Source organism: Rhinichthys klamathensis, unplaced genomic scaffold, assembly GCF_029890125.1.
Source record: "Rhinichthys klamathensis goyatoka isolate OS25496 unplaced genomic scaffold, OSU_Roscu_1.1 h1tg000226l_1, whole genome shotgun sequence".
NCBI lineage: Eukaryota > Metazoa > Chordata > Actinopteri > Cypriniformes > Leuciscidae > Rhinichthys > Rhinichthys klamathensis.
This window is the reverse complement of record NW_026606750.1, coordinates 84,155-109,296: the sequence shown is the minus strand read 5'-3', so window position 1 is coordinate 109,296 and position 25,142 is coordinate 84,155. Positions and strand designations below refer to the sequence as shown.

At 41.9% G+C, this 25,142-nt stretch overlaps 1 protein-coding gene across 2 annotated transcripts in view; it reads left to right on the top strand.

Moving 5' to 3' along the window:
* Nucleotides 1-25,142, top strand: part of znrf3 (zinc and ring finger 3) — a 150,035-nt gene that overhangs the window by 54,062 nt on the left and 70,831 nt on the right. Inside the window, exon 1 of one of the 2 annotated variants that reach the window (XM_056264871.1) lies at nucleotides 16,016-16,543. The exons of the other annotated variant lie outside the window; for it this stretch is intronic. Coding sequence (XP_056120846.1) covers nucleotides 16,322-16,543 — 222 coding nt within the window. The 5' untranslated portion in view covers nucleotides 16,016-16,321. Of the gene's footprint in view, nucleotides 1-16,015; nucleotides 16,544-25,142 lie in introns of those variants that run through there. 2 annotated transcript variants of the gene reach the window in all.

Sequence of the window (25,142 nt, the reverse complement as noted above, 5' to 3'; positions counted from 1 at the left end):
AGGCAATAATTAATTTGTGTTCACAATTCATGAGGTATCTATTGCTCCCAAACATTTGCCTCACAACACACACACACTTCCAAGAGAGTGTATAGCAAAACCTCGCTCACAGATGGCTTTAGTTATCAGATCCACAGGTGATCAGCCGGTGGCAACAAGAATAAAATATGCCTTTTTTCACCAACACCACCAGAGGGCAGAGTTGAATTGAATTATCTGCATGAGGGGACTTTCAGGACCATTTTATCCTCTCTCTTTCTCTTTTATACACACACACACACACACAAACAATTACGAATGGACAAGTGCTGTAACTGCTTGTGGTTTGTATGGTGTATACACCATGCCAAAAACAATTACAGAATGTCTTCATTTGTAATTGGTTGTGCACAGCATTTCAGCTCGAATATTTCTTGATATTCATAATAGTAGAGGGCTGAGGCAAATCTAACTAACTTTTTTATTTTTGCTATTACACATTAACTTGGAAGTTTTTACCCTCTCTGAATCATTTATGTTTGCTATTTCACATGCATGTCATGTATAGATTATCTTGACTGAAAATTCATCATGAAACTATTACATGTTTAAACTATAATGATCTAAACAAGAAGTGAAATAATCCTAAACCATTTCAACATTGAAAATAATTTAATCTTTTTTGGCAAAAAAAAAAAAAAATAATAATAATTTTTTATTAATTTCCAAAACTAATGATAAAAGAAAAAGAAAATAATTTAATACCGGTACTTTTGTTCAGCGAGAATGCTGACAAAAATGAGAGTAAAGACTTTCTTGAACTTTCTATTCATCTAAGAATGTAAAAAATGTATCATGCTTTCCACAAAAAAATATTAAACAGCAAGAAAATGAAAGAAATTTTTCTTGAGCAGCAAGTAGCAGTATTAGTGTCAATATTAGATATTTTCTGAAGAGTCGACTGATGATGCTGAAAATTGACAGGAATAAATTGCATTGTAAAATATATTTAAATATATGATATTTTAAATTATAATAACATTTGACCATATTACTGTTTTTACTGTATTTATGTTCTTACTCTTTATAAAAATCTTAAAAAATCTTGCTGACCCATACACTTTTGAATGGTTGTGTATGTACACTGCATGTACATTGTTAGTATGCAATGATTTCTGTGAGTGTGAAAAGTGTTATATGAGAGTTAACTGAAAAATTCTTGAAAAGTGCCTGAGTAAAAATCTGAGTAAAGTGATGAACTTAATTGGATCTTATGAACTTAGACATGAAAACAAGCTGTTGTCTTCTTTTTGTGCCTTTAAATGTTTGATCAGTCACATGATCATTTCTTACCAGCTTTGGAAACTCTCCTTAGTTCTGCTGCTCTCTTTTTTAAGTAATCATCTGTATTTTTGCTTTTATTTTTGACAGCAAACACGTCTTCTTCCCCCCCCAAACAATAGCAGTATTCTGCTTATCAGAGGACTTTAGCCGTTCATATTTCTCTCTCAGGACATGGATCAATGAAAACAGAAGAGGTTCTTTGTTTATCAACCCTTGAGGGCCTGCATACAATTTCACATGGAAATGACACTGGGGGAGACAGTAAACATGCCATTTTTATGATTGTTTAACATTACAGCCACTTAAACACTGAACTGAGGCGACTTTTGTTTAACTTATGGCACCTTTTACACTTTTGGGTCAGTCGTTCTTCTCCTGTCTTGTCTCCTAACAGATACAACAGTCTGTTAACAGATGTTGATACTCCACCCTGCCCACAAAAATGAGATTCTAAGCACGTCTTTGACTAAAATGATGCAATGTTATCACGATGAACAAGACACTGTGCATGCAAACTATGAAGCTTGGAGGACCAGAGAGTGAAAAAAGAAAACTAAGATGGCAATTTTCCTCATATGTGGTAGTTTCATGGATCACATCTGAGGGTCCTCTTCAAAAACAGATGGAGTGCCGTTCTCCCCCTCGTCCGCAGCTCCAGTGACATCATCAGCTGAGAGTCGATCTGCAAATGATTGTCATGCTGTAGGCAAACCAGCCTTTTTAGCATTCTGCAAGCTCTTTTGGGTTTTCCTGTGTTGAATCAGAACATATGTTGGCCATTTTGGGATCCGTTGTTTCTTCCTGATACATTCCTGACCTTGAGGAGCTGTGCAGTTGGTTTTCATAAAGCGAGTGTCTTCAAAAAGACTCACCGTTTGAATATCTTGGGGTATTACAGTTTTTACCAACTGCTTACACACGTTTTCAAAACTAAGTCTCCTTTTTTCAAAACTCTACACACAAAATGCAAAATGCCTCACATCTCCTTCAAAATGCAACACTGCATTCAAAATGCCATAAACACATGTCAGAATGAAGCATTTGCATCAAATGGCAAACACTTCTTTCATAATAGTGCATTTTTTGATACCATGTAAACATTGTTTTTCTAAACCTAAAGCTTTTTGGTCTTTCATACGCTTATATCTACATTTCAATACAATGTTCTACAGTGAAAGTAATCTTCGTTGTCTTTTGAGAGGGAGTCACTGTAAACACCAATGCAATGTAGAAACAGAAAATATTTTTAGGCCAAACATTACAGTTTTTTTCGATCGCTAAACGACAGTGAGCACAACTGGAGCTACATGTGCAAAACTCTAACTAGTCTGCACTACCAACAGTCCCCTGAGCTAAACAGTTCACATCACCTGCAAAACTGACTCAAAGCAACACAACTCTTAACACACGGCTCAAAACAGGCTCAGTGCAGCAAACACTATGCACAACCCTCACTGAGATAACACACACTGGCACTCAGAACACACTGAGAGGAAAAACACTAGCATCAAACACCAATACAGAAAATACTAACTTTTCATCTTTACAGTTTGAACAATTTCAGTGACTTCATAGAAAGTAATATTTTCTTCAATGAAAAGATTGACATTCTTTCACATGATTTATTTACATTTTTAGAACATAACAATATTTTACTGTAAGGTAAATGAAAATGAGCAGTTTGCTTCAATAGTCTGTACTGTAATTTACGAAATTACAGTAATGAGAAAAAAGGTAGAAACTAAAAGTACATACTGTAATTCTAACAAATAATTGAGGGGCTAATGCTAATCCTGCCTCTCTCCAGCATCAGGCCACAGGTTTTCGTCAACATCACATCTAATGTTCTCTCTTGCCATGCACCTGGGGAAGAACCTTCTGGAGTGCCTTATCCATCCCTGGCAGTCCTCTGGACTCGTGGCCTCACATCCGGCACGCATGGCTTCCAAAAGAGACATTTGGTCATGTGGGTGGTGATCAAACACTTTCCACCTCCAGGCAGAGAAAAACTCCTCTATTGGGTTGAGGAAGGGTGAATATGCAGGCAGGTACAAAATCATAAATCTGCGATGTGCTGCAAACCAATCTGTGACAGCTGCAGAGTGGTGAAAAGCAACGTTATCGCAAACTATGACAAAAACTTGGGGGTTTCTTACTGGCTCCCCTTGTTCTGCTGGCACTAGCTGAGCATAGAGCTCTTCTAGGAAAGCTATAAGCCTTTCTGTGTTGTATGAGCCAATGAGTGGTGTGTTGAGAAGCAAACCATCATTGGCCATTGCAGCACACATGGTGATATTCCCCCCCTTTGGCCTGGAACCTCCACAGTGGCCCTTTGATCTATAACATTCCTTCCTCTATATCTGTGTAAATATTCTATAATTGCAATACAAAATAATTTCCTGTAATGTTTTTATTTATTGTAAGGATGTAACTCTCACCTGTTTGTACGATGGAAAATTCGCATTACAGATGCCACTGTGGATCTTTGCAGATTGGGTTGCACCCTCAACCCTGCCTCTCTCAATGAGAGACCATAGTTCACGACATGGTCTATAAGTGTAGCCCTTATTTCATCTGAAATAACAGCTCTTTGTCTTCTTTGTCTCCCTCCACGAACCTGCCCTCTCCCTGCCACCCTTCTCCCTCCACGAACCCGTCTTCCTTGTTCCATTTCCAAAATTAGTCTTTCTGAGCTCTACCTATATATATATATATATATATATATATATAGTTGTTTGTGTGTGTTCACTAACAAGTCTAAAACAAGACACCTGCTTAGCCTTTCAGCTGAAATTGCACTCAGCAGTGTTTGAAAGGCACAAGGCTGAAATCTATTCTGTTTTGAATGTATGGTTCACAGTTTTGACAGCAGTGTGTTAGCATTTGAACAAAGTGCTGTAAATCCACAGTGTTGTGCAGGTTGTGGTTAAAGCCATGGGATAAGTGTGTAGAGTTTTGAAAACTGTGTTCAAGCACTGAAAAACGAGCTAGAGTTTGGTCCACATGAACTGCTGCTGTGCAGACTGTAGTTAGAGTTTTGCACATGTAGCTCCAGTTGTGCTCACTGGCGTTTAGCAATCGAAAAAAACTGTAATGTTGTATACATTAGCATGCAACAAAACTAAACATTTAGGTAAGCAATTAGTGTTTGCACATGTGAGGAGGAGTGTGTGTGTGTGTGTGTGTGTGTGTGTGTGTGTGTGTGTGTGTGTGTGTGTGTGTGTGTGTGTGTGTGTGTGTGTGTGTGTGTGTGTGTGTGTGTGTGTGTGTGTGACCAGTGTAGCATTTTGATTGGTTGTGTTTGGAAAAGGAAAGCAAGTCACTTCCTGATAGATCTTTGTGTTTTAGGTATGAATTGTGTGTAGTGTTTTGAAAAAAGTGTTTTATGCGATTGAAAACTGAGTCAAAGGCTGAGAAATAGCTTATGGTTTTGAAGATTTGGCATGTAGTTTTGCACTTTGAGTGAGAGGTTTTAAAAAATTGTGTGACATGAAAAGATTTTGTGTGTAAGCAGTTGGTAAAAACTGTATTGCATGCAAATCTGAATTCATAATCTTTGATTGTTTGGTTGATGTTTACATTGGTTGAGCAAGCGCAGTACAATTCAATAAAGTAAAACTTTGACTTTAAAAAAAAAAAAAAAAAATTACAACAAAAAAAGGAGAATAACCATGCATTATTTATCAGAGAGGTAGGCCTAAGAATGGTGTGTGTGTGTGTGTGTGTTTGTTTAAAAACAACAACTTCTGAACACTAATATAACGTGTTTGAGCCTTTATTCGAATATTAAATGCAACTTTTTACTACCCAAGCTGAGTAAAACACTTCAAAAGACACCTCAAGTTTACACAGTTTTTTTTTAGCAACATAAAGAGGCTTAAACATGAATACATATACTTAAAAAAAAAAAAAAAGAAATTCCAGTGTTTTATTTTATCCTCGGCTTAAACATGAATACATATACTTAAAAAAAATTTTTGCCTCATTTTATCCTCGTTAAATGGTCAAAGTTTACTTTCCAAATGCATACTTAACCAAGGCATGCTCAGTAAAATAAACATATTTTCAATGTAAGCTTGCGCTTCCTCTGATTAAATGCGTCCAGTTGAAAGTCATTATAAACGAGGGCCCTTTGCTGTCAGTTCAGGTCAAATCTTTTCATACTTCAAAGGTTCTTTTATTTTTGAAGAGTTGAACGCAAAGCGTCTTTGATTTTGTCTCATTCCTCATGTGAATCAAAGGCGAGATCAAACCCTTTAACTTGTTTTAACGTTTGGGGTAATTTGGCTATAATCAAAAAGTCCTGCAAAAAAAAATCTGTTGAGATTGACTTGTTTTATTGGTTATGCTTAGAGTGTAAAAATACTAGTAATTTCAAAGTAAGGGTAACTTTATTTTATGTTCATCTGATCTCATAAAAAAAAAAAAAAAAAAAACATTTGACAGATATATTTTCATAATAATATAGGCCTAAGATTGTTAACTTTTATTTAACCTTTCTGTTGTCTTACAAAAACCTATGCTGTGTCCGAAATCTCCCCCTATACAATACTGAGGATTCACTATTCCCTACATTAGTCCACTAATATAGTTCACTTGATTGTTTGCTCCAGAAGGGCTGCCACTTTAGCGTATAGTTTGTGCTTGCTGTTTAATAATCATTTGAAACTTAGCAAACTGGCAGCTCCGGTAGTAAGATGAAAATATTGATCTTGAACTCTGTCATGGAAACGTCTCGGTTACGGATGTAACCCTCGTTCCCTGAGTAGGGAACGGAGACGTTCCGTCGGATGACGACGAATGGGGGTTTCGCTTAGAAAGCCTATCGACTTCGAGTATACAAAACGAGCCAATGGCAAACAAATGCCATGGGTCTGCGGAATTTGCATGGCGCAACTCCGCCCCACCTCGTGGGAATAAAAGGAGAAAGCCGGCAATATGCAGATATGTTTCTTCGCTGAGGAGCCAAGACTGAACTCGGCTGTTCCAGCGGTACAGCGGAAGTGGCAGGCAGACGGAACGTCTCCGTTCCCTACTCAGGGAACGAGGGTTACATCCGTAACCGAGACGTTCCCTTTCGTTGTCACTCCGAGTTCCGTCGGATGACGACGAATGGGGATACCAGTCTAATCACGCCACTTCTCAGCTGTCTTCCAGTGCCCTGCGTAAATCTGAGATCCCTGTCGTGAGACTAGCACGGACGAAGGACTCCTATTTAACACAGGAATACCAAGGTACACTGGGGAGCATATCCCAGATCTTTTAGGGAAGTATGCAATTACTGCCAACCCAGAGGGGGGGGGACTTAAAAATACACATATGACCCGAGGGATGCATATGGGGAATCACTGGGGTGTCCAGCCGCAGGTGGAATATTTCAACCCCAGGGGTGGCAAGGTGGCTTGCCGAGGGAAAGACACATGCTCAAAGAGGCTTACAGTGGAAATACACATGTGGGGGTAGCTCAGAGGAGGTACCATGCACACGGAAGGCACCTAGCCGATGCACAGGCAATAGACACTGGCGCCAGCGTCAGCAGTGCTGGAGGAGCTCAGGGCTTTCGGGAAAGCTCACCTGAGGAGAATATCGCACGTATCCAGTCCGAGGAGTGGCATGGCGAGCAAGCGAAGACACCTAACGGATCCCATGTTTGCTTGAAAAAGACAGTACACGGGAGGAGACTGGCTCCACTCGAAGATTGTAAAATCTGGCGAATGTGTTAGGTGTCGCCCAGCCTGCAGCTCTGCAGATGTCTGTTAGCGAGGCGCCATGCGCTAAAGCCCAAGAGGACGCGACACTCCGGGTGGAGTGGGCGGTCACACCAAGGGGGCACGGTCGACCTTGCTGCTGGTATGCCAGAGCAATGGCGTCCACTATCCAGTGAGACAACCTTTGCTTGGAGAGAGCCTTTCCCTTCAGCTTCCCACCATAACAGACAAAGAGCTGGTCTGAGGTCCTGAAACACTGCGTTCTGTCTACATAGATGCGAAGAGCACGTACTGGACAGAGCAGTGCCAAGGCTGGGTCTGCCTCCTCCGGGGGCAGCGCTTGCAGGTTCACCACCTGGCCCCGGAAGGGAGTGGTAGGAACCTTGGGCACATATCCAGGCCGGGGTCTCAGGATCACGTGAGAGTCACCCGGCCCGAATTCCAAGCATGCTTCGTCAACGGAGAATGCGTGCAGGTCCCCTACCCTCTTGATGGAGGCCAATGCAGTCAGAAGCGCTGTCTTCATTGACAGGAAGTTAAGCTCGACTGACTGCAAAGGCTCAAAGGGAGCGCTGCGCAGGGCAGTTAAGACCACTGCGAGGTCCCAAGAGGGTACGAGAGGAGGGCGAGGAGGACTCAGTCTCCTCGCTCCCCTCAGGAACCTGATGATCAGGTCATGCTTCCCCACAGACTTACCTTCTATCGGGTCATGATGTGCGGCAATAGCGGCGACATAGACCTTGAGGGTGGAGGGAGACAGCCCTCGCTCCAACCCCTCTTGAAGAAAGGAAAGCAGGACACTGACCGAACATCTCCGGGGGTCTTCTCGGTGAGAAGAGCACCAGTTGACGAAGAGGTTCCACTTCAACGCATAGACGTGTCTCGTGGACGACGCTCTAGCGGAAGTGATGGTAGCCACCACCGCTGGTGGAAGGGTACTCAAACCTCCTTGTCCCGTCCAGGAGCCACACGTGGAGGTTCCAAAGATCGGGACGAGGGTGCCATAGGGTGCCCCGTCCCTGAGAAAGGAGGTCCTTCCTCAGAGGAATCGGCCAAGGAGGTGCTGTCGCGAGGAGTATGAGTTCGGAGAACCAGGTCCGGGTGGGCCAGTACGGCGCGACCAGAGTGACCTGCTCCTCGTCCTCCCTGACCTTGCGCAGGAATTGCGCAAGAAGGCTCACTGGGGGAAACGCATATTTGCGGCCCCGCGGCCAGCTGTGCGCCAGTGCATCCGTGCCGAGCGTGCCCTCGGTCAGGGAATAATACAGGGCGCAATGGGTCGAGTCGTGAGAGGCAAACAGATCTATCTGTGCGTCCCCGAACTGGTCCCAAATCAGCTGAACCGACTGGGGATGGAGACGCCAATCTCCCGGGAGGGGCTGAAGCCGTGAAAGCTCGTCGGCTGCACAGTTCAGGGCTCCGGGGATATAAATGGCACGAAGCAACCTCAGATGCTTCTGACTCCATAAGAGGAGGTGGCGGGCGAGTTGCGACATACGGCGGGAGCGTAGACCACCTTGACGGTTGATGTACGCTACAGTGGCGGTATTGTCTGATCGGACTAGTTCGTGTTGATTCTTGAGCACGGCCTGGGAGCGGCGCAGAGCAAGACGTACAGCCAGCAACTCGAGGCAATTGACGTGCCACAAGCGGTGGGGTCCTGTCCAGGAGCCCGCGGCAGCACGTCCATTGCACATGGCGCCCCAGCCCATGGCAGAGGCATCTGTTGTAACCACAACATGCCGGGAAGCTCGTTCCAGGGGCACACCGGCCCGTAGAAAACTGAGGTTCGACCACGGGGTGAAGGTCTGACGGCAGGTCGGAGTAACTGGTACTCGGAGGGTGCTGTGTTGCCATGCCCACCTCGGGACTCGGTCGCGAAGCCAGAGCTGAAGCGGTCTCATATGAAGCAATCCGAGCGGCGTTGCTGCGGCTGCAGATGCCATATGCCCCAGGAGCCTCTGAAAAAGTTTCAGTGGAACCGCACTCTTGCCCTCGAACTGTTTCAGGCAAGTCAGCAGTGACTGCGGGCGCTCACTCGTAAGCTGCGCGGACATGGCGACCGAGTCAATCTCCATACCGAGAAAAGAGATCCTCTGCACGGGGCAAAGTTTGCTCTTCTCCCAGTTGACCCGAAGGCCCAGACGGGCTACATGGCGGAGCACCAAGTCCCTGTGTTCGCAAAGCTGATCTCGAGAGTGAGCTAGAATTAGCCAGTCGTCGAGGTAATTCAGAATGCGAACCCCGTGTTCCCGGAGGGGAACAAGGGCTGCCTCGACGACCTTCGTGAAGACGCGAGGAGACAGGGCTAGCCCGAATGGGAGAACTGCGTACTGATATGCCTGCCCCTCGAAAGCAAACCGCAGGAACGGTCTGTGTCGAGGGAGAATGGGGACATGAAAGTAGGCGTCCTTCAGGTCAACCGCTGCAAACCAATCCTGGTGCCGCACACATTCGAAAACGCGTTTGGCGGTGAGCATCTTGAACGGCAGCCTGTGAAGGGAGCGGTTCAGAACGCGCAGGTCCAGGATTGGCCGTAACCCACCGGTTTTCTTCGGGACAATGAAGTACGGGCTGTAGAAGCCAGTCCTCAATTTGGCTGGAGGGACAGTCTCGATCGCACCCTTCGCCAGCAGGGTGGCAACCTCCGCTCTCATGATAGGGGCATTGCCACCGACCATAGTGGAGCGGACTCCCCTGAAGCTGGGAGGAGACCGCGCGAACTGAATCGCGTAGCCGAGCCTGATCGTTCGTGCGACCCAGCGGGACAGGTTGGGAAGCTCTAGCCAGGCTCCCAAGGACTGTACCAGCGGGGTCACGCGAACCACAGACTTCCCGTCGGTGGAGCAGCGAGGCGGTATGGCTGACCCAGACGTGGACGGCATAGCGGCCCGGTGTGATGGTACAGTCATAGACCGCAGAGTCCTGACAGAGGAGACCAGGGAAGGACGAACGTTCCACGGGGGTCTGCTCTGCCAGGGGTCTGGCGACAGAGGAGGATGAGAGCGGCACGGTCCGGGGACGGCATGCACTGTCATCCGGCTCTGGAACAGAGGAGGACGAGGGGTGCACGGCCCGGGGGCGGCGCACCGTGTCGTCCGAGAACTCTGTGTGCTTAGAGATGGGAAGTCAGCTCTCTGGAAAAAGAGGTTCTCCCCCGGCCCTCCACCGGGGAAAGGAGTGGCCCTGCAACCACCTCCTGGAGAACTGCAACCCATCTCTGAGCTGCCCGTAACGGGAGCGCCGCTTTGCCTGGCATTTGGCAGGCTGCGGGGCTGGTACGGGCTACTTCCTGCGACCACCTCCACGGCGCGGCCCGGAGCTGCTGGGGCCGGGCGGGAGGGGGCGAAAGTCGCAGGAGGGCGCGTTCGGCGGCAAGCTGACTGAGGCGTCTGAGCCGGCAGCAGCAGCTGGCCGCGGGGTCAGAACGTGTTTGGTAGCCTCAGTCTGCTTCTGGGCGGCCGAGAACTGTTGGGCAGAGTCCTCGGCCGCGCCGCCGAAGAGCCAGCCTGGGATATGGGGGAGTTCAGGAAGCGGGTTCGCTCAGCCTCGCGCATATCAACCAGGTTAACCCAGAAATGTCTGACCACACAAGTGGACATCACCTGACCCAGGGAGCGTGCGGTCACCTTCGTCACTCGTAGAGTGAGGTCGGTGGCGGCAGGCAGTCTCTTAGATGAGCCCTGAATCAGCCCTACCCTCGTGCATGTCATTGAGCACCCCGAAGGATGGCAATAACATGCAGTGAGACGGCAGCCTGTCCGCTGCTCTATAGGTCTTTGCCACCGGAGTAGACAAAAAACCTACAGGCATTGGAGGGGTGCTTAGGGTCGCCACGCCAGGTGGAGGCGCTGTGGGGGCACAGATGTGCTGCCACAGAACACTCCACGGGGGGAACCCCAGTGTACCCATGGCCGCGGCCTCTCGAGGGCAGAGAAGGTGGAAGAGGCTGCTGAGCAGTCGCGAAAGTCAAAGGAGACTCTCACGATCTCATGACCTCTTCATGCACATCCGGGTAGAAAGGATTTTGGGTTCGCCTCCCCAAAACCAATCATCAGCCTTGAGTGCTCGAGACATGGCAGAGTAATCCACACATGCCCGATACTCGCGGCGGCCCGGGAAGCATAGCTGTCAACTCTGGATCAGACTCGCTATGTTGCACACCCGAGAGTGGCAACATAGACAAGCCCTCACTTCCAAAGGACTCCAGCTCACCTTGTGACGCGGTGATAGACATGATTTCATCAGCCGGGGAACTGAATGAGATGCCGGCCCGCCGGCGTCCTCTGGACGCGGCTCTGACCAGCTAACTCATTCAGAACCGCGCGGGTTGCAATGTTAAAGAGAGGGGTGTGGACCACGGATATTAATCGGCGGTTTAGTTCCACACCAGCCATCTCAGGTCACCCTGGCCACCAGCCAAAGTATTCTCTCACGTGGAGAAAATAGATCGGGGTGTGGATGAGGGGACTCTCACTCAGTTGAGCTCATTGAGTCTTGACCGTCATTGCGATGGTCATGTTCCCCGTAGAGAACGTGACGCATCCGCGAGCGCTGTTCGAGCGTGATCGAAGCCCAAACACGTCAAAACAGCGCTCGTGCCCATCAGCTGAATCTATCGACTACCGCACTCAGAAATGCACGGGCAGATCGTCTTTAAAAAGACGCGCCGCGTGCACGCTCTTTTTGTGTGAGAAAAGCTTGCAGCAGTGCTGAAGCGCCTAGGGAGAAGCACACAGCTGTTCAGATCAGCAGGCAGGAATGTGAAACTCGCTGGAACACGCCATCACACCAACACCGACTGGAAGCTGCTCGTCTTGAAGATTCTCGAAGATAGTCAGAGAATAGACTGCAGGAGTGAAGAGAACATCTTGGCTCCGAAGCAAAAACATATCTGCATATTGCCGGCTTTCTCCTTTTATTCCCACGAGGTGGGGCGGAGTTGCGCCATGCAAATTCCGCAGACCCATGGCATTTGTTTGCCATTGGCTCGTTTTGTATACTCGAAGTCGATAGGCTTTCTAAGCGAAACCCCCATTCGTCGTCATCCGACGGAACTCGGAGTGACAACGAAAGGGAACTATGTATAAACCTTAATTAAGCAATCAATTAAAAAGGAAAAATGTGTACATGTATGATATTAGGCCTACGCTGTAGCCACATTGGTTTGGAAAATGGATGGATGATTCCGCTGTGGGCGCCATCTTCTGGTCAGATGCGGGAATTTATTTGGCGCGCGACTCTCACAGTGCATTATGGGTATAGAGTGTCCATCGGATGTACATTTGTTATTGCGGTGCTTTATGGGATTGAATGCGTGCACTCGATAATGTCCACTATGGTTTCGGGCACCACTATAAGGGCCTTTCTACAGAATTGGTGCAAACTGCTGTCCCACAAACAAGAAACACATTTAAATAGAATTTAAGTATTCAAATTTTAGATGTATACAAAGATCCTTCTATTATTTATTGAATCCCACAATACTATTTAAAACATCAGTAAGCTTAATATACATAAAATCATCATTTATTGGGTACTTTCAATTGGGAGGGGGCTGTCCCGAACACTAACCCCTAAATTTCAACTTGTGAAAATGATATTGAAATGTTTATATTAAATTTTTTCCATTGTTGTTTTAAAAAATATCTTTTTGATTTTTTTTAAAAGTGAAGTTAAAAAACAGACATTTATTTTATATTTTATTTTTAAATCATGAAACTTTATGTAAAAAAATATGTCCTGCATTTTCATGTCACTACCGAAACAGTGTGTGTTTTAGTCCATTGGCTGAGACTGATTTTAACCACACCCCTACATTTTTGATCAGGAAATATTTTTGCCAATCCTAGATATCCAACGCACATGGCGATGGCACCCTTTAGTGTCAATATGAGACGCAGGTATAGGCGCCTCCTAGTGGTCTAACCCTAACACTAGCCCAGACCTAAACCTACCCATAACCGAAGCGTGTTGTATTGACGCTAAAGGGTGCCATGTGCGTCGGATGTAGACGCTTTGGCAAAAGCGTCAGTATATGACGCCTTGGGATGAGAATGCGTTGCAGCGTTGAATATTCCTGTGTCACTCTCTCTCATAGCTTGTCTTTCATTGTAGATAGGTACCATCATGTTGAGGGAAATGTGTTTAAAAGTCTGATAATCTGTGTGTAACTTTAAGGAACGCCACTACCAAACACCTTTTTTCTGCAATTAAGCAAATTTATTTGGGTGTAAATCCATAAAATTTAGTTTTTATGTTGTTCAGAACTGTGCTAGGTAACCTTGTGCTGGTTATCATCTTTGAAAAATGTGTCACTACCGAAACAGTCACTACCAAAACATGTGGTGAAGTTTCGGTTGTGATGATGGTCATCATGGTTTTTTGAGTGTTATTCGATAAATTTCCTTTTTGTGTGTGTACAACTTTTCAGAACTGCGCTAGTTAATCATGTGCTGATTAGCATCTTTGAGCTAGGCTCAAAAGTATCTAAAATTGTCACTACCGAAAGAGTCATAACTGAAACATGTCATCATTGTTTTGGTAGTGAGTCTAGTGACAAAAGGGAACACATAATAATTTATTTGGGGGAAATAAACAAAATTGTAGTTATACAGTTATGCAAATCATTAGTATCTTAGTATGTTATAGTAGTGTTTTAGTATGCGAGTTAAAATTCTGTAATGTGATGTGGTCGCTACCAACATTACTATAGCGAAAATGTGCCGTCACTACCGAAACATGCATGTTTTGTCTAAAATAAAGTATATTGAATTATCAGATGTTATTATAGTGTTTGGTTCAATGTATATTCAAACTAAAGTATCCTTAACTTTGAAATCAGTATGATTAACTTAATGCCTTTTACAAAGAAAGATTGGATTCAAAATACAAAAAAAATCTATTAAATTACACTTGAAATATTGTTAAAATTGTAATTGTTATTGATTTACCTGTGATTTTTTTTTTTTTAATAGCAAAAAATATATTTGCAAGGTAGATGTAAACTAAATATTAATGGGTCAATATAAGCCCTCTTATTAAATTATTTATTATTGTGTTTCGGTAGTGACAAATTTGGGGAGAGGAAAATATTCCAACACTTTCTGAAAATACAATATGATAATTAACTGCACAATTACTAGAAATGTGTATACAATTTGCATACATACACAATTTGTGAAAAAAGACACTTTTTTTTTCAAGACGTTTCCAATTCTGTAGAATGGCCCATAAATGTCTGTCCCCTGTTCCCTATTTAATGGTATAGGGGGCGATTTCGGACACAGCCCTAGACGTTAAATTCGTCATGATGGATGGAAGTTGCGTTTGTCTTTTCTTCCCTAATGTGACTTATATATGAATAAAACGTCTTCTCGAACAAGAAAAAAATGTAGGTGACCTGACCTCATGCCAGTAAACACATCATCAGAGAAGAGATGTTGCTGCAAAAGTGAGGGTTATTTTGATGAAAGATTACGAAAGCACATGAATTAAAAAAGTAATAAATCAATTATAATAAATACTGCAACATTCTATATATATATTGTATATATACACACACACTTTTTTTTTAAAGAATCGTCAATTTTGATTTCATGGTGACTTTAAAGGTGTTTTAAAACTAATAGCTTTCAAATTCTCTCAGAAAGACAGGCAAGAATAGGCCTACTTGAAAAAACTTTACACAATAATATACAACGTGTAAAGTCATAGAGTCATAGAAAGTTATAGAGACAACTGGTAAAATTAACACTTAATAATTTTGAGAAGATTTATATTTTTAAGGTAGTACATCAAGGTAGTTCAACAAGTTCCCTCACAGTCGGCTAATCACAACTAAGGGATACGTTGGCCAATCTTCCAGCAAAAGTAATAAAACTGTTTTGTGACTATAATATATTATATACGAAAGGACAATCCCAGCAATTAACTTCAAAGCTATTACCTACTAGGCTACACATGCACATTTCTGCGTATGAATCATCCAAACAGTGTCGCTCCTCCTTAATGATTCAATGCGGAGAGGAGCAGGGGAGTGGAATTGACGTTGACGAATCGGTTGTTTTGAACGAGTCTTTTAAAAGAATGAATCTTTTTCACTTCGATTCAACTCATTTTTAGTTTTTTAAAGTTTCTCCCATTTGAAACGTACGTATTTTGCTCATAATTAGAATGATGCATGTGTAAAAATGACCAGGCTACACACAACTACAATGAAGTAACGTTACCGAAAGTTGCAGAAGAATTGTTGTTATATTTTTCAGAAGCTTGACAGACATTATGCAGCAGCTGACAAATATATACAGGCCTATCTGCTTAGTTGTCGCTTATGGGGAAAGGTTTATTATCTTTAAATAGCTACTGTTTATGGCGTCTCCTCTGGATTTGTAGAGCGAATTAAAGAATAATAAGAAAAAGATAACTTAAGCTAACAAAATATGTTGTAAGAACGTAATTAAGATATCATATGAAAACGTTATTTCTAAATGTTCAAAACGTCAAGTTTATGAAATGTTTTAAAAATGATATACCATTTTATCATTCTGCAAACATGGGAACGTTACTTTTGAATGTTCTCTGAACATTCTGAAACAACTAACATTTAAAATGTTAAACAAACATCCAACTAAAACATTTCAGGAAAAGAAAGTTCCACGAACAATGTAGCCTTTATGAATAATAGCCTATCGTTTTTGTGCTTTTGCGAGAAGTTATTAACAGATAACTCTGAACAAGCATGATACGTTATTTGAAGGATGTTTGTTCATAACTTTGAGAAACACGTTAGCCAAAGTTCTGAGAAAGTTCCCTGAAATAACCGGTTCCTGAACAAATCTTTTTAATGAGCTGATTCAAAAGATTCGAGTCACTTGGATGAATCATAAACCCCACCACTAGAATAGAGAGGGTCAGGAAGATCGGTGGGTGGGGTTAACCCTTTGTGGAAAAAAAAAAATTAAGGAATCACGTGTTCCCAGATCAAAGGAGATCCGCTTTGTACAGAGAGCGCGAGCAGCAGCCAGCGAGGCATAAGCGAGCGCGCGAGCAATGCGATAGTGCGGGCAGCAATGGTGAAATCAGCCACGACATTCTTTCCAAGGACAAACTTTTATTTTTAATGATCGCTATTATCATTTCGCACCATCCATTGGGGTTTTTTCTTTTCTTTTTTGGTGTCGTTTGCATTTTGGGAGGGAGCTTTCTCCTCTCAAATTTGATTCTGAAGCAACACTTTTTTGAAGACCCTTGGAAATTATGTTCCGATCGGCGCTGATCCAACCGGCAAGATGATGATTTTACCGAGGAGTGGGTTCGGTCGTGGTGCTGATTCGGTGGTCTTGGTGTTGTTTTGGGTCTTGGGAAGCGTCGTAGCCAAGGATACTGCCTTTGTGGAAGTTGTTCTTTTTGAGTCGAGCCCAAATGGTGATTATACCACTTACACGACAGGTCTGCAAGGGCGCTTCTCCAGAGCCGGAGCCACTATCAGCGCAGAGGGCGAGATCGTGCAAGTACGTTTCCGTCTCTATCGGTGCACTTGCATGGGAATTTTACCCTCTAACAACTTAATTTCTGTGCGGTGCATTCGCTCTCCGCAACTTTGTTTTTCTCTTTCTTTTCAAGGGGGTGTGGGGTTGCACTTCACTACGCGAGGATGGTACAAGACCAGAGAACTATGCGGTCGCAAAATGGCCTCTTGTCTTGCAAAACATGAAAACGTACTTGCGAAAAAGTTACTTTGATGCACAACTTGCATTAATTGTGTAGCATACCGCAGAAACGGACTAGGGACGTGCAGGAACACATGTGGCTAACTTCGTAGCGCAGATGACAGTAGTAAACATATGTCAGAGGTTATCGATTTTAATAACAGCATTTCCTAGATCTTTCCTAGAAGTGTCAATGTTGGTTCATAGTAACAGGATTCCCACAGTCAATGAATACCTGGGAAGGTGAAAGAATTATAAATCTAGCATCATGAAAAAAAATATATGCTCACCTCTGAAATATGCTTTATGTGCCAATGGCGTTAAAATGATCCAGACTGGAAAATCAAAAAATAGTTCCAGGACTCCCATAAATTGTATTCATTTCCACAGTTAATATAATTATTCTAGTTTTGATTTCCTGTTGAAATCAGTGCGTGCGTTTTAAGACCGGCAAGATGACTTGAGAGATTGTTATCATTACATAATTATAATAATTAGAATGGTGTGATTTAAATATGTCCATGACACCTGTCATATAAATGTCCATTGAAGGCTGTGAGAAATCATCTCCATAATGCTGTCCAGAAGACCGCTCTACTAAAATAACATCTCCACAGGGATCTGTGCTATTTGATAAATTGTTTATGAACCATCACACCTCTGTGTGATTTATCCTTCATATTGCATGCAAGCGGTTTTGCATTCTCTAGGGAAAGTTTTGCAATCCTTCCAAAGAGCGCCCGTTTTCATGATTTGTTGAAAGTTTGTAATTCTTCCCTCTCCTCTTGTGAAAACAGAGAACAGGGATCAAAGAGCGAGAAGTTATTGAATGCCACGCCAAGAGGAATAATTTGTCCCTTAAACACTTGCTTAGAGTTTAACACTGTTGGCAGAAGTGCACTGTGGGAAGTTATGGTGACTGTGCCTGTAATGTGAACACTGAATGATCAAAGCGAATGCCTGATGCTTTATGCTGCATCTCCTCATGCATGCAACACACTGTAAATGCTTTACCTTTTAGATTGTTGCAAAGAAATCTAGTGTGGAATCAATGAAACCATGCACAAGGATAAACTCTAGCTGCATGCAATAGTTCATCTTTCACAAGCTCCTATTATTTCTGTGCTTTCCTTTACATTCCTCCTTGTGGTTTTAGTGAAGAAATATGAAAAATACAGGCTTTTTTACATCCAGGTCTACTGTGTCCGTCCCACATCATTCGCTACTATGTGTTTACAGTTGTGTACTTAGTAATGTTAGAATGTTCGCATGTATAGGATTAGTGAGTATCACATTCTTCAAAATGGCAAGTGGTGATCATCATTTTTCAGTGATGGGAGAGGACATTGCTTTCTCTGTAGTTGGGTGAAATGAGAGATTTAGTGGTTTAGATATTTAGACTGGCCGTACATCCATTTAGCACGGGCCATTTGGCTCTATCTTTAAACCCGCTGAGATGCCGGACCTCAGCTTTACGTTGAGAAGCCTTTGAGGTTTGCCATGTTTTCAGACATAGTTAAACATCGCTTTTATCACAGAGGCCAAGTTAGGATTCCTATTGGGATCGTGTTCGTAATACAGTATATTCTAACGTTGTAATCATTGTGCACACAGTGTTTTAGATCTTCTCCTTTACTGTTTGTTCTCTCTCATTTTCCGAAATGCTATGCCATGTATCGTTCACAATTTTCTTCTTAGCAATGCCATAATTTCATGTCAACTTCTCAGCAATGTCATAATTTCATGTGGCTTTGAATGGTGTTGGGATGTGTGAGATATTTTTTTGCTCTGTAATGATAGTGTTGTGAAGCTGATTGAATAAGAACCGTATGATGATATTTTTGAGATCTGATGCCAATGTTTGACTTCTGACTTATGTTTGACATTGACAATATAGTTGCGTAATTCAGTTTGAATGCAAAAAAAAGGGTTCAGTTGCACCATTCTCGGAGTCTTAAAGGGATACTCCACTTTTTTTGGAAATAGGCTCATTTTACAACTCCCCCAGAGTTAAACTGTTGAGTTTTACCGTTTTTGAATCCATTCAGCCGATCTCCGGTTCTGGCGGTACCACTTTTAGCATAGCTTAGCATACATCATTGAAGTGGACAAGACCATTAGCATTTCTAAAAAAAAAAATGACTAAAGAGTTTCGATATTTTTCCTATTTAAAACTTGACTCTTCTGTAGTTACATCGTGCACTAAGACCGACGGAAAATGTAAAGTTGCAATTTTCTAGACTGATATGGCTAGGAACTATACTCTCATTCCTGCGTAATAATCAAGAAACTTTACTGCCGTACCATGAGTGCAGCAGGCGTAATGATATGACGCTGTGCCTGAAAATAGTTCCGTTGTGTTGACGGAAGGTGGCCTATTTTCAGGCGCTGCGTCATATCATTACGCTTGCTGCACTCATGGTACGGCAGTAAAGTTTCTTGATTATTACGCAGGAATGAGAGTATAGTTCCTAGCCATATCAGCCTAGAAAATCGCAACTTTACATTTTCCGTCGGTCTTAGCGCACGATGTAACTACAGAAGAGTCAAGTTTTAAATAGGAAAAATATCGAAACTCTTTGGTCATTTTTTTTTTTAGAAATGCTAATGGTCTTGTCCACTTCAATGATGTATGCTAAGCTATGCTAAAAGTGGTACCGCCAGAACCGGAGATCGGCTGAATGGATTCAAAAACGGTAAAACTCAAGTAGTTTAACTCTGGGGGAGTTGTAAAATGAGCCTATTTCCAAAAAAAGTGGAGTATCCCTTTAAGGCCCGATCACACCAAGAACGATATCATCTGTTTGTTCCAAGTGTGCTGCAGGTTTGTCGTCTTGCAGGACGGATTCTGATTGGCTGTTCATCAGCTGGAAAAAAAATCGTTCTTAAAGTGATTCCAACGATATTATCATTATAGTTATCGTCATTGGTGTGAGCGGGCCTTTATGCTTGTTCTGCATTCTTGTTCATACATTTTCTTGTGCCTAATTGCTTTTAAGCATGTTAAAAGTTTTCCTGAAAACCACAGATGCTGGTCTCAATTTCCGTTTATTGCATTTTTAACCTGTAGGATTGGTGCGCTGGCGGCTTAATTATAAAGAAGGGTTGTTTTTTGGGCGTTGGGAATCCAATTAAGTCAATAAGTGAGGGTTTTAGACTGTAGGACATAAATTTCAAGCACTTTAAGAAAACTAGCCCTAAGCCCTGGTACATCCTTGTCAGTTTTCCCTTGAGTGAAAAGGAGAGCCTGGAGTACCAAAGCAGGGCCAAAGCAAACAAATTAACTCAATTTGCTACATACTCTACCTTATGGGGCAGGAAGCAAAGTGACTTTTCTTGGCTAATACACCAATAAACCAATGTTCTCCTTGGCTAGAATCTCAATTGCCTCAATTTTGTCTTCTCATAGCATGAAAATCAGTGTCTTTTTAAATAATTCTTACATACTGTATTTGTGGCTTTTCTCTTGGAATGGGATGATGGTGTTTTGAATATAGATTACGTTCCTACAGCCGGTTCCAGGGCCTTGTCTCCAGTATCAAAACTTTCTAGCTGTTGGTTTTTACATACATTAATCACAGGGATATTATTGTTTTAGTTTTTAGGGTTTTTTTTGTCAAAGGCTGAAAGGTTAAAAATATTTAAGCTGAAATGCTCTTACATCCAATGTTTGGTCTGTGATGATTTTGCCAATCCTTTAGCTGACATGGTGGTTATCAGTCTAATATACTGATGCGTGACTTACTACTACATTTGATTGACTGAAATGTGTGTGTGTATATATATATTAATGGTAGGCTTATGATGATTGAAGGTTTTGCCACAAAGTTTAGGCCCTGATCATTATGCGTGCAACATTGTACGTTCAAACAATAAAAGTCTGCTAAATGTTTTGATAGCTTTGTCCTTGATACTCTTTTGTAGTGACTCCCAACCAGGGGTACTTTTATTTTGCTTTGTTATACCTTGAATTTTACTTTGTTAAACAGAACTTTTAAATGTTTTAAGGTTGTCAGCAGGTTAAAATGACAAATAATCTCGTGATTTTATTTTTTATTATTAAAAAAAAAAAAATTCCAGTTCCTTCAAGGAAAGAAACGGTGAGTTTAATGTGTAGATATTTTATAAAATTGTGTGTATTAGCCTATACCTTTAACATATGCATCTTGGTGAGTCTGTTTCACCTTTTGTTTTAAAAATTACTAATAATATTGATTGTAATGCTGAATAGTATTCTGAATAATATAAGTTATAATAGTACGATTTTTTTTGAATGATATTAATACTTTTATTCAACAAGTAGCCTATGCATTACATTGATCAAAAGTGACTGTAAAGACATTTCTAATGTTACAGAATATTTCTATTTAAAATAAATGCTTTTTTGCTTTATATTGTTCATCAAATAATCCTGGAAAATATATCACAGTTTTCACAATATAATATTAAGCAGCACATCCGTTTTTTTGATAGCAATAAATGTTTCTTTAGCAGCAAATCAGCATATTCTAAAAAATTCTGAATGATCATGTGACACCGAAGACTGGAGCAATGATGCTGAAAATTCATCTTTGCCATCATATGAATAAGTTAAATTTGAAAATAGATTAAATTAGAAAAGCGGTATTACAATTTGTACTGTATTTTTGATCAAATAAATGCAGCCTTGGTTGGCATAAGGGACTTACAAAAACATTACAAATCTTACCAACCTCAAAGTGTATATTTTAGTATAATAATGGATATCAATACAATAATATTATGAAAAATAATAACAATAATATAATTTAATACAATTATGCTATTTCTACTTTGATGGGATTAAAACAAAATGGGAAACCCTGAATTAGTTGAACAAGTTCTAATAAATAAGTTTGCCTAGTGTGATTATCATAAGTTGCACCTGTCTTTAATTTTTCAGGGAGATAATGACTGTCACACCAACTGTTCTCAGTGTGGCACCAGACTAGTTTAGATTTATCTCTCATCTACCATCATAACTCAGTGCATCACTGTTTGTAGTTCATGACCGTTACTGCTGAAAGTCCCTTAAATAAACAGAAGTGAAATGAAGTGGTCTGTGTGAACGCTGGTAGTACAGGCGATGACATGTTGTCATGGCGGCATTAAAATGATGCCCTCTCTCCATTCTCTCAAGCAGAACTGTAGTGTCATATCTACACATAACTGACCTAAAATACCTTGATGGATGACTCGTCTTATCACCTCCTGCAGCAGAGCTAGAACTGTGCTGGTGGTGGTTTTTAGACACTGTTCTCATTGAGATCTGGATGTGGGAAAGTAAAATGGTACTTCCTCTTGTAACCTTGTTCTCACCTGTTTGTTGCGGCTGATAACTGTGAAATCTATACGTGTTGGAAATTGACTCCTTGTTTATATTTGAGTGGAATGTTTGTAGTTGGGATATGAGTTTCGATCATCGTGTCTCATGTTTTGTTGTTGTAGTACAATGCTTTCAAATGCTTAGCGCATCTGACTTTAATTTTTGGGATTCTGAGGGACACTGAACCATGGAAGTGACCATATGAAAGTCACTTCCACAAAGTCAACTTTCCTTTTAAGGTTCTGAGAACAGAGAGATTGGTGATTGGTTCTGAGTCACTCATCACTTGTCAAGCATAAACATAATGTGTTATTATTATTAAAGGGATAGTTTTTTCAAAAGTGAAAATGTGGAACGACTTGAGGGTGAGTAAATGACAGAACTTTCATTTTTGTGTAAACTCCCTTTAAAGGTCCCAAAAATGAAGATTCTGTGATTTTATTTATTATTTATTCTGTGGAACACACAAGTAGAATATGTGAAGAATTATTCTGGTAATGCCTTTACACTGAATGGGAACTGATGCTTTGAAACTTCAAAAATGACACTATAGTTTCAAATAATTGGCCAATATGACTTGTAATCTTGAGATCCACACCCTAGCACTATTTGACATATTCATTAGTTTGTGAGAGAAGTGGCGAAGTCGACTTTTTGAAAAAACAATTATTTTCAAATGTTCAAATTTGAGTTCGCAAAATCGGTCTGAATGATTAGTTTTTGAATTAGTCAGACGATCTGAGAGGCTGCTCACTGCAGAGCCATGGGTGGAGCGTGAAGGTCAGCTCCCCTCTCTGGATTTAATATGGGTGGAGCTAGAAGGTCTAACCACACCCTAACCCTTCCCATAACTCTATACCTCCACCCATTAGAGGTGGAGCTGGACTAGGTCAAGCTCAATATACCTGAGTGACATCCAGAGAGGTGGAGCTGAACGTCAGTTGGCTCTGCAGTGAGCACCACTTGTCTCGAGTTGACTCCGTAATCACAGAGGCTAAAGGGATAGTTCACCCAAAAATTTAAGTTATGTCATTGTATGATGCTCTTTCTTTCTTTGGAACACAAAAAAAGATTTGTATCGGTTATATAATGACAGTCAATGAAGTCCAGTGATGTTGGACCCCAATATTTTTCAAAGCAACTCATATAGGTTTGGATTGGAATGACATAGGGGTAAGTAAATGATGACAGAATTTTCATTTTTGACTGAACTTGTGAACTATCCCTTTAACAGACCACTTGAGGTTAAGATTGTCAATGAGCAGCAACTACTACGCACTACTATTCCTTTAATAGACCGTAAGGCGACTTTCCTTATTTGCTATGTTGAACATTTGAGGTCTGGGATAATTCCTAGATGCATAAACCACAATTTAGTACTTTGTTTTTTTCGTTTTATCTTACAAAATCTGTTAAAGTCAGCCCACGTTCTGTGGTGTGATTGATACAGTGTCTTTCCTCAAAGCTTGCTGTAGTTTTGCGCTTAAATTAGGACCATAATGAGAGCTTGGTTTGGCCTAAGGAGTCTGCATGCTTTTCCCACAGACTGAAACCATGGGAGTCCAGAACGGCCCTTCACGAGACAGTGGGTACCCGAAAACACGGGGGCCCCTCCCTGTCCACAGCAACAGTAGCAATATTCAACAACCGTGGGTTTAAAAGGTTAAAAGTGCTGCACGACTACTTTTTCCATTTATTGGTTTTGTGGTGGCAGCTGTATTTTAAGACGTATCTGCTCAAACCACTAACCCGTCGGCCTTTCATAGACTTGCCAAAGTAATTTGAGGTTGTTGTTTTTTTCTCCCTCTGTCGGAGTAGAAAAGATTAAACTGTTTTTGTCTCCTCCTTTCTTCCTTTACCACTGTCTGCCTCACTCGGATGCGCTTGGAAAAAATGTTTATTGTTTGTTTTCTTAAGGCGCAAATAGTTTAGGCAGAAATAAATAGAAAATTCAAACCGTCGGCGCAGAATTAATCCTATTCTTGCTTCCTGCAAAGGCTCGAGCGATCGCTCCGCTCTCTCTCCTTGAACCCCCTATTGATTTGCCCATCAAAGCTCATTTACAAGGACTGGATGTTCACTTGAGAGGCAAGTGCGGTCCTGATGGTGACTGACAACACAGATTGATTAGCTTATCACAGCTCATCATTCCAGTTGCTATGGTTACACCTCAAGAACCTCAGTTCCGACAGTTGAAATGTGGGACTTTTTGGAGGACAGACTCTGAATTAGGGGTGGGCGATATGGCAATAATATCATATCACGATAGTGTTAAACCAGCAAGGCTTTAAAACGCATGCAAATAGTAAACTTTCCTGATTGTGAATAACTGCAATGTCACAAGAGCGAGCGTGACCCTACCTTTGCGTTAACATGTGATGTGAATGTTTATGTTGTACAGTATGTTCACTGTAAAAATAATATGATCAATAAGTTGTGACAACGAATGTTTTTACATTGCTTTAACTCATCAAAATAATTTAAGCAATTTTCAACATTTTTTAATAATTTATACAAGATTCAACTCATTTATGTCAGTTTAATGTGATTTAAGTTGAAATGACTTGCATATCTAAGTTGATTGTACTTAAAGATTTAAGTCAGCAACTTTTGAGATGGAGGCGCCAGAACTGCGACTGATAGAGTGCACCGAAGCACGATACTCTGTTACTTCTTTAAAAGCAGATCTTGAAGACATTTGAACCATTCTTGATAAAAAATCGTGTTATCGCACACCCCTACTCTGAATCCAATAAATAGGCTAATTTTGATATTGGCTGACACAATCGTATGGCTGATGTGCTTCTATTCACTTCATTTTGTCTCTTCTTCTGCAAAAGCAGCAGAGGGTTATGAAATGACAATGCTCTTGGGGCACACAGGGGCTCAGGCATGCTTTGTTGTTGTTCAGGAATGTGCTGACGAACGGCTGAAGTCCAAAACGCAGACCCATTGTTTCCTTCAAGCTCTGGTTTTCAGTCTTTCCCTCTTTCAGTGTCTGTCTGTTGTGTCCTTGTACTTATCGCTGTCTGTCACGGCATTAGACACTCTGTCATG